Source organism: Pristiophorus japonicus, chromosome X, assembly GCF_044704955.1.
Source record: "Pristiophorus japonicus isolate sPriJap1 chromosome X, sPriJap1.hap1, whole genome shotgun sequence".
NCBI lineage: Eukaryota > Metazoa > Chordata > Chondrichthyes > Pristiophoridae > Pristiophorus > Pristiophorus japonicus.
Window position 1 is genome coordinate 15,836,719 of NC_092010.1, and position 10,556 is coordinate 15,847,274.

The 10,556-nt window shown below is 41.6% G+C and overlaps 1 protein-coding gene across 1 annotated transcript in view; it reads left to right on the plus strand.

Moving 5' to 3' along the window:
• LOC139240806 (transmembrane protein 106C-like) overlaps positions 1 to 8,788 on the plus strand; it is a 17,385-nt gene extending 8,597 nt beyond the window's left edge. The window contains exons 2-4 of the mRNA XM_070869284.1: positions 1,095 to 1,125; positions 1,281 to 1,334; positions 7,114 to 8,788. Of these exons, the coding sequence (XP_070725385.1) occupies positions 1,095 to 1,125; positions 1,281 to 1,334; positions 7,114 to 7,231 (203 nt within the window). The 3' untranslated portion in view covers positions 7,232 to 8,788. The remainder of the gene's footprint in view (positions 1 to 1,094; positions 1,126 to 1,280; positions 1,335 to 7,113) is intronic.
• Positions 8,789 to 10,556: the final 1,768 nt, after the last annotated feature.

The following is a 10,556-nucleotide window of genomic DNA, read 5'->3' on the forward strand; positions in this document are numbered from 1 at the left end:
CGCTCAGCGGCACGAACGGCTGCAGAATTCTCCCTGGCTGAAGCACTTTCACACAGGTAGGAAGATGGTTTATTTAATCTTTTCTTGGCTTATAAATGTTTATTCAGGTTGGATTTATTTGTAGAAGTATAAATAAGGATTTATTGTCGAATTTAATGAGTTCCCTTCCACCCCGCACCTCGCTCTGGGCGCCTAATTTGTAACCTGCGCCTGATTTTTTAATGTGTAGAACAGGTTTTTTCAGTTCTACAAAAATCTTCACTGGCTCCATTCTACTTTAGTTTGGAGTACATTTTCACTGTGGAAACTTTCAAATCAGGTGTCAGTGGCCGGACACGCCCCCTTTTTGAAGAAAAAATTCTGTTCTAAACTAGAACTGTTCTACCTGACTCGAACTGCAGGAAAAAAAAAATGTGGAGAATTGCGATTTCTAAAATAGTCCGTTCTCCACCAGTTGCTCCAAAAAAAAAAAATCAGGCGCGAATCATGTGGAAACTTGGGGCCCCATGTTACTTTCTCAGTTTCCTGAAACAAATGTTTGTTACGGATTTACTGTTGCATTTTTTTTTATTAAAGCAGTGCAACATGCAGGGCTGATTGTGGTACTACTCCGTAGTGAGCAATTTTCTTCTGTTCAACCATCCAGTGTAAGCTGAATGTGATGAATCCTCCCCTGGCCTGCAAACCTGAGCTGATATTTATCTTGGGTTTGTGCTGCCACTGCAACCTCCCAGATTGTAGATCCTTTTCCAAATACTCCACACGCTGACAAAACCATTGAGACCCCAATTTAACCTTCTCCAAAAAAGGCCATCAATTTGGCAAGTAAATGACATTTAATTACTACTGAATTGCTTGCTGCTCAGTTGGTCAGAGAATAGAAGGATGGTATGGAGCTGCTTGCTGCTGTCTCCAAACCTGAAACCTTTTTTTGAAGTGGTGGAAGCAATAAGTCAGATTTTAAACTACTTGATTTGTTTGACAACAATAACTTCTCTCTCATCCCTCTACTCCATAACTTAATTGCAATGTTCTCCTCCCTTCTTCCCCCAACACTACTAGAATGTATTGCATTTTTCTTTTTTTTTAAAAAGCCGTGAGCAAGATCAGCTGTGAAGATGGGAAGTAACATTGCTATGTAGCCTTTGTGCTGAAAGGGCTCTCTACTCAGTGACCTGTGTGACTTGTAACATTCTTTCCAGTTACCCTGGCTGAGAGTGCAATGCTGACTTCCCTACATTATTCTGACTTATTGACCAAAGCTGTTTTTCCTTCCACAGCACCTTTTGCACAATGACATCAATCAAGGTCCACAACATTGTTGTCTTCTTGCAGTAAGTTCTTTGACATTTATTTCATAACTGAACAGAACAGACTCCATTACTTAAAAAAAAAAGTACAAAAATACTTTTGGTACAATGTCCTGAAGGGATATTTAAAGAGCAATAATCTTTTAGTAACACTAAAAAGGGACATGCATTCTACTATATTGCCCAATAAAAGGAGCTCTCGACTTCATTCCTATTTCATTACTGTTTTAGGCCCTAGAATGGCTGGTCAAAAGCAGCCTAGGAGCAGATTTATTCAGAACAATTCTATTCCAGTGACCTGATTAATCTGGTCAGCCCAGTCATACAAACACTTTCTTTACTTTTGAGTGGGGAAGAGGGCGGAGGACAATTTCCAACTTAATATTGGGATGTAACTGACTTCTGCTGAAATACAATGCTGCCTGAACACTGGTGGTTTACTTGGCAGTATTTGATTGGACAGTGAGCACTTGCTTCAGAGACCATCACCACACCAGCATTATTTGAAGGGGCTGATCCTCAAATTCTGGCTGCACTTCAGTCCCACACTCCTGATCTTTGGGCACCCTGTGCGGAGGGGAGCGGGTAGGTCGGAAGGCCTCCTCGTAGGACTGCTCCTGGGCCTGGCCAAGGTGGCCATCAACCGGTCCAGGCAGCAGAAGGTTGTTCAACCTGACTGCCTGCCTCTCCTGTGGTTATATCCGAGCCAGGGTGTCCCTGGAGATGGAGCACGCGGTGTCCACTGGTACTCTTAGAGAGAGGTGGGTGCTGGAGTGCATAATCACCCCCGGCAACCAAATTTTAATTTGATTTATTTAACACACAAAATGTTGTCAGTTTAGTGCCCCTTTAATAAGGGGGCACTTGTATTAATGTTCAATTAAAATAGTTGTCGCCACACCAAATCATTTCAATACCTGTACAATAATTAATAGAATTCACATGGCTGAGCTGATTCATCTTGTCACTGGAATAGAACTGTTATCTGAATAAATATGCGTGCTCCTGCACTGCTTTTGACCAGCAAATTCTAGCACCTCATTTCTGTTTTGGGCTTTACAATGGCTGAAGTACAGAGTTTTCTCTTTACTGGACAATCTAGTGGAATGAGCTTTTACTTTTTTAGTACTCCTTGCATTTGTTTCCATTTACCAGGCTCTGTCACTTCAAATGAGTACTTTACGTTTTGCATCCTTGTATGCAAGCCAAATTGAAATTGTAACTTAAAATTTATTTTGGCCTAACTTGGAAGTTCAGGAGATTTATCCAGTGTTCAAAATTTCATAAGACTTGCTTTTAAATGCCCTAATTCCAAAAAAAGGGACAGATAGTAGAGTACTCTTTCCAAATTGCTAGTTCTCTTCTCCCCACCTCATTTCTTTTCCTCTTGGGGTAGTGTGATTGCTTTGTATTGGATTGCTCTTTGCTCCAGAGCTGTACTCTGGGTGTTTGAAGTCCTACCTTCCTGTTGGCACTGAAACTATTCTGGGATCCTGGACTGGCTTAGCCAGGAGGGAGCTCTGACTTGAGGTTTTGCATGCTGGCAGGAAAATGGTTTTCCAGAGATAAATTCAGAAGTAAATATTTTCTATAAAAGATAGGGGAGTACTTGAGTAAAAGTGCTCCCCAAAGACTGCCCTCTAATTTAATCTATATGATCTTGAAGGGCAATGTCTCATATATGCCATTGAGCTTTTCAATTCAATCATCTACTGTTTACAAAATGGTTGCACCAAAGTGGCTAAGCAAATTCAAGCTATATGTAATTTCTAGTTAATCAATATTGATGTGTCTTGGTGCCAGAATGCCTTTTGGCAAGAGTACTGAATAGTGGCTTTTGCTCCATAGCTGTAAAGCAAGTACTTGATCTGTGCTTTGTGTGCTATTCCTCTTTACTTTGTTGGAGATCATTTGATGTGGGAGAGTATACAGCCCTGAAAATGGAAGTGTCTGAGGTTGAAGCATTAAAGCTGAGCAATTGGGAGGAAAGTAGATGGCCACTAGCATAGATTTAATGGGATACCATATAATAGTAACCTTGTTTAGTTGGGCACAGTACCAGATCAATCAGTCATTGGCCTTTGAGATGTCCAAGTCAATGATTAATTTGCAAGTGTTCAAGAGCAAAGTTTGAGGTGTGCAACATAGCCGGTAAAGCCTTACAAATTAGTATGAGGATTCAAAACTGCTCTTGGAAGGTTGCATAATATAATTCATCTTGATACATTTTCTTCGGTTGTCCGTGTTGAAATATTGCAAAGCTCTTAATGTGGAGGTTGAGTCTTGTAGTTGAAATAGTGACGCTGGAAGCAAGGCTAGAAGAGACGATGGGTCCATCTAGTCCACCCTTTTGTTGGCTTAGCAATTTTATCCAATTAATCTGTTTTTTTTTTCTTAATACTTGTCCAATTTTTACCTTGCAATCCAAGCTACTTGTCCCTCCATTCAATTCCAAAAGTCACTTTACCCTCCTGCTAACATTTCTTTTTCATCCTGACTGAATCTACCTCCCTCCTTTCAGCTAGTACTTGTGACTCTTGGTCTGCTGTTGTTAATGCCAATGGCCCTGACTGATCCTCTACGTCCCCTTTACCAACTAATCCCAAACTATTCCAGCACATCTCGAGTTAATAAGAACCTAAGAAATAGGAACAGGCCATACGGCCCCTCGAGCCGGCTCAGCCATTTAATAAGATCATGGCTGGTCCGATCATGGACTCCTGCCTGCTCCCCATAACCCCTTCTTCCCTTATTGGTTAAAAAACTGTCTATCTCTGTCTTAAATTTATTCAATGTCCCAGCTTCCACAGCTCTGAGGCAGCAAATTCCACAGTTTTACAACCCTCAGGAAATTCCTTCCCATCTCAGTTTTAAATGGGTGGCCCCTTATTCTAAGATCATGCCCTCTAGTTCTAGTCGTCTCTATCAGTGGAAACATCCTCTCTGCATCCACCTTGTCAAGCCCCCTCATAATCTTATAAGTTTTGATACGATCATACCTCATTCTTCTGAATTCCACTGAGTAGAGGCTCAACCTTTCCTCAAGTCAACCCCCTCATCTCTGGAATCAACCGAGTGAAGCTTCTCTGAACTGCCTCCAAAGCAAGTATATCCTTTCATAAATATGGAAACCAAAACTGCACGCAGTATTCCAGGTGTGGCCTCACCAATACCCTGTACAGCTGTAACAAGACTTCCCTGCTTTTATACTCTATCCCCTTTGCAATAAAGGCCAAGATTCCATTGGCCTTCCTGATCACTTGCTGTATCTGCATACTAACCTTTTGTTACAAGTACCCCCAGGTCCTGCTGTACAATAGCACTTTGCAATCTTTCTCCATTTTAAATAATAACTTGCTCTTTGATTTTTTTTTTTCTGCCAAGGTGCATGACCTCACTTTCCAACATTCTACTCCATGTGCCAAAGTTTTGCCCTTTTTCACTTAACCTGTCTATGTCCTTTCACAGATTTATTTTGTGTCCTCCTCACACATTGCTCTTCCTTCCATCTTTGTATTGTCAACCAACTTGATAACGTTACACTCAGTCCCTTCCAAGTCATTAATATAGATTGTAAATAGTTGGGGTCCCAGCACTGATCCCTGCGGCACCCCACTAGTTACTGATTGCCAACCTGAAAATGAACCATTTATCCTGACTGTTTTCTATTCGTTAGTTAATCCCCTCTCCATGTTAATAAATTACCCCCAACCCTGTGAACTTTTATCTTGTGCAGTAACCTTTTATGTGGCACTTGTCAAATGCCTTCTGGAAGTCCAAATGTACCACCTCCACTGGTTCCCCTTTATCCACCCTGTTTGTTACATCCTCAAAGAATTTCAGCAAAGAGAAATTTCATTTGGCCCAAGTGCTTTATTCACTTTTCAGTTACTCACCTACTAACTCTAGTAATTTCTTAAATCCCTGAATCGATCTTCAAACAATCACTTTGCTACTGCAGCTGTTCTGTCCTTTTCTTACAAATATGGAGCTAAATAACTCAACTTTTCAGCTATGTCTGCATCTTCACTAATCACGTTCAGCAGTCCTATGGTTTTTTTTTCCCCTTTCCCTTTCCCTTTTTATGTACTTGAAAGATGTATACTCCTCTCTCTCAATTCATAAACTTACTTTGTTCTCTTTTAATAGTGGTTTATTTTTTTTGCATCCTTCCTATCCTTTTGCTGCCACTTGTAGTATTGGAAAATCTTTATCCTCAATAGCGAGTATTGTTTTCCCTAACATCCAAGCTGTGTATTTTTCACACTCTTGCTCATTATAAGTACTGCATTTGCCCTCTTTATTTCATTTAGCTAACATACTGCCCCATTCTCTTGCCTTCATGCTCTTAAACTTGTCTTCCTAAAGTTTTAAGTCATGTGATTTTTTTTTTTCCCCCTAACCATGATCATTTGCTTTCTCACCTCAACTCCTGTTGTTCCCTTTATGAAGCAAAGTACAATTTCATTTTCTACACCTCTCATGTGGTGTACAGGTCCCATACCCCATATTCAGCAGTACCCAAACTCCATTCAATATCTGGCTAGTCCAAATCTCCATTATTGAAACATTACCATTGCTAGATTCTCTTCCTAAATCCCTGTAAATAGCTCCTCAAATGTTTGGCCTGGTAGTCTGTAGTAAACTCTTGTCAATAAGTTTCGCTCTACATCTGGAGAGATGTCCTTTTTCATGTATCCTTTTTATGGTTTCTATAATGTAGGGGTTGAGTCTCAACTATTGCTATTAAACTGTTTGTTTATATCCAATGTTGTATCCCACTTGTGCCTTTTTTTTTCTCTGCTTCCCCAGTCAAGTTTTCCATTTGCATTCTGTGTGGATACTCCTGCCCCCTGGATTTCACCTTTGTTTTTTTTTTTCCTTCCCATCACTTTTTTTTTGTCCCTCAAAGACTCTCTCCCTCTGCTGTGCTGCTCCACCTTTAGTGCTTGTGGTGAAGTTCAGAACTGCAGCCTACCACTTCACCTAATTCTGACTTGCATTCCTGAGATTATTATTGTATGAGTGAAACTGGTAAATTTGTATCTTGTGCACAAGATATCAGCTGAGGAAATTAATTACTTGTAGTTTTTTTGAATTTGTGAAAACTTGAGTAGTTGCACATTCAGATTCATGTGGTGGAATACAATTCTGCTCATGGATGCCCAGTTTTGAGCTGCTAGATCTGTTTTGAATCTAACCAATTAACACGGTGGTAGTGCCACACAATAAAATGGAGGGTGTTCAGTGTGAAGGTGGGACTTTGTCTCCATGGCCTGCAGTGGTCACACCTACCAATACAAGTCGAGCATCCGTAAACCTCTGGTCAGGGGCCGTTCTGGATTTCGGAATGCCTTTCCAACGTCCCCAATCCAGAAATGCCGAGGTCAAGGGGTTAACTGAGGGGGTGGGGGCAGCGGCCGAGAGAGACCTGCAAAAAAAGGTAAGTGAAAAATTTAAACTTGGTGTTTTTTTTTAAGTAGGTAAGGGTTTTGTGCATTTTTATTTTTGGGAGGTATTGTTTTCCCCTTCCCTAGGCTCAACTTGCAGTAGTAATCGTTTTTAGATTCAAAAAAAATAATTAAATGTCTGTATTTCGGAACATTTTCTGGACGACCCCGCCACGGATCGGCCCGTGTCTGGAACCTTCCAAATTCCGGAACTCTGGATTTCAGACGCTCCACCTGTACCAGTACTTGAAAGCCTTGGGCAAAGCAATATATACTCTTTGGTGTGTGTCAAGTCAGTTCGTGCATTCCTGCCACGTTATCTAGGGTTTTGAATTCTCTCGTCTTTTTTTCAGGACCACAGTGAAAAGCTCTTATTTGGGACATCCATCGCAGAACTCTCTGGAAGCATACCGCTATTTGGATTGTGGGTCAAATTCTACGGCATACAGGAGACCACCTTTGAACCACTGAGACCACAGCAGCTTGTAATTATGTTTTCATTAACACTGGACTGCTCTACTTTGGGTGGAAAATGACTGCAGGTAATGAATTTGAGGGGGTCTTCTGTTTCATACAGTGGCCATATCCAACATCTTTAACATTAGTGTTTTTATCAAAGTCCAAGAACATGGCTTTTCAACCTCCTGAGTGCCCACTTTTTCCATCATTCCTTCCTAGGTAAATGGTCCTTTCCAAATCTACCTATTGCTGAGTCATCATACATACAGCTCCATTATCTAGTGAGGCTATTGTAACACACCAAGCATGAGTTAAAACACAGCACCAGACCCTGGATTTCTCTCTCTCTTCTCTCCCTCCCCCCAAAACAACCTGGGGCAGAGTAGCTCTGAATTTCACTTCCCTCCTTGCATTAACCCAACCCTGGTTGCTTCCTCCTCCTCCCTGATTTACAGGCCCTTTGGGTCTTCTGCCATCCCCAACTGTGGTGTTTTTTCCCTCCAATATTTTAAATGTACTTGGCTCTTAAAATGCAGCTAATTTTAAAAACTCTATTCCAAAACAATAAGCTCACTATATTCTTGCATATTAAAGTGGGGCTGTTTTGAATTGGCTGCAATGTAGGGTGAAGTGCATTTCTAAACTGGTGCAGAAGTTATTGCAAATGTTTTTTTTGCATTAGTAAATATTTTAAACCTTTTTCACATTTGAAACACTACCCAGAGAGATACTTTATATAAAATCCACCTCCTTGACCAAATGTATTTTAAGTTTCATTGTATTGAGCTTGCATTCCTACCAGTCATTTCAAACGTGCTATTAGTTTTAACAATTTAACTTGTTGCACCACTAAAGGAAACACACAATTTGATCGTAATATGGCCTGATGCAATATTTTCCTTGATTTCAACCCCTAAAATGATGACTAAGGAAGTGGGACTCTTCTAGTTGGAGGTCTGGCATTGGGTAGATTGTTGCACTTTCTGTGGCTATCGACTGTTCAAAGCTATGCCAGTTGTATGTTTAAATGGCCACACGTTTTGTATAGGTGCAGAAAGTAAACCCCCCAAAACAGCTGAAGCTCGATCCAGATACAAAAATAAGAGGACCTGGCTTCATTGGGAGCTGGTTACAAGTTATCGTTTTGTTTTTATAAAACTCCATTGCTTGGCTTGCCAATTGCACCAGACCTTAAGGGTGATTTGCATGAGTTTAGTTTTCCTATGGGCAGATGAGACTGATACAAAGGGAAGATGAAGGTATATTTGTTTTTATTCTTGTGACTGAACAAATAGTAAAAATTGTTTGTATAACTGGGAAAGAATGGATTTTATTTTGTGAAGTAATTTATTCCAAGATGTTTTTGTACTAATGAGGGTGTTGTATATGATAAGACACACAGATTTATAAAGGTGGAACAAAAAGCAGACCGTCTCTACTTTGCGACTTGCTGCCAAATCTCAATACTGCCAAGTCTGGCCGCGGCCTGAATCCAGAACCCTCGGGACTGAGGCCGTGCCAGATTTTAGAACTAGCCCAGGTTCGGATATGTCCGGATTTCGGCGCATCAGAAGAAGGTGGGGGCGGGGGGGTGGTGGTCGCTGGGCAATGAGGTGGTCAGCTGGGGCTCTGCCACTGGGGAGCTGCTCTAGCGAGGGCAGTGGCAGCAAGGCCCGAGATCGGGCAGCGGCGGGACCTCTCGGCGATTCTGGAACTCCAGATTTTGGATGCTCAACTTGTACTTTAGTTGGGTAGTGCCCTTTTTAATGGTATTGGTCAATGGTCTAAAATATGTGAAATACTACTTTCTGAGTACTGTGATGCTCAAATCGATCCAAGGAATTCCATAGAGAATCAATCGTTTTTCAGGGTTTCAATGGGCCAAAATTTCTCCAGGAGTTGCTCCGTTTTTATTTTTGGGGCAACTTGATTTTTATTTTCCTGGAGTATCTTTTTAGTTGCAATTCTGGCTATTTAATTTGCGCCAGTGTAAGTGAGTTAGTTAGGTTTTTTCAAAAGTGGGTGCTCCCAGCTACTTGCGCCTGGTTTGGCCAACAAATCGTTGCTCCAAATTAACTTAGGCCAGAGTAAGTGTCCACTTTTGTATGTTCTGAAAAAAAACTTTGGACACTTTAGAAATCAGGTGCAGGTAGCCAGAGATATTGGGGGGGGGGGGGCAGGGAGTTAGAGGATTTTCCAAAGCATTAAATACTTTAATTTAAGAAAAAAATCATCAATAATAAATCAACAATAAATAAATTAAAAGTTCCTACCTCACCACCTGCAGCATACTTAGTCATTGTGTAAAATGCTGATCCTATTTGAGATACATAGACATCAAAGGGGTAAGTTCTGGCAGGGCTGCTAATCCAAGAACAAAAGGTCCTGCCTCCTGAAAAGAGTGCTAGGTAAATATCATATACATGCTCAAAGTAATTAAGTTTATGTACTGGAGTATATTATATAGACTGCCAACATTATTTCCTTAGCACTGCAAACAAAGTGGCCTAAATCTCCGTGTACACGCTCCATACTGCCCTGTTGACATGGGAACTGTTCAAGGAGCACGGGAAGGCAGCGGCCAGCCACTCAGCCTGGGATAGGGGCTGCGACCATTGTGTTGTCCCTGCGGCCAGGGATAGGGTCGCCCGCAGACAGGGCGCGCTGGGAGAGCCAGGAGCTACTGTGCACATGCGCAGAATCCACTGTGCACACGCCCAGCAGTGCGCTGCGCCACAGGAGAATATGGAGGTAAGAAATCTGCGCTGTTTCTGTACTAGGTCCGCGCATCTCGTGGAGGTGTGCCGTTCTAGCAGAGGGGGCAAACTTGGCCCCAATAAAACTATTTGTGCAAGACCCTTAGTTTGTCCAATTCTTAATCACCACCACTGGAAGAAGGCCGGAACTTCTGTGGGAACTTTGGCCAATCCTATCACAGGTTTCCTGTTTCAATGGCTGCTTTTTCATTCTACCTGCAGCAAAACCTTGTGTTTTATCTTGTGTCATGTATCGTACTGCATATGTTTCTTCCAACGGGAAGAAAAGAGGAGGCCTGACCAGGCTGGAATGTCTTGCGCACTCTGAACTGGTGTGCATTGTTTAAATGTCAGTTAACTAGCACTTTTCAAATAAATGTTGACTAGAGGACTCGTGTGCTGGTTTTATAATTTTCAGGAGTGATGTGAAGAACTGCTCTGGGCTTTTTTCAATGTTTCTTGCTACCGTACCATAGTGCAATTGCTGATCTAGTGCCATGCCTTGGCCATGTAAACTTTCTGTAAAGCTATTAAAGTAACCACCTGGAAATTTTGCGCAAAGATTCATTCATAGCTGGGCT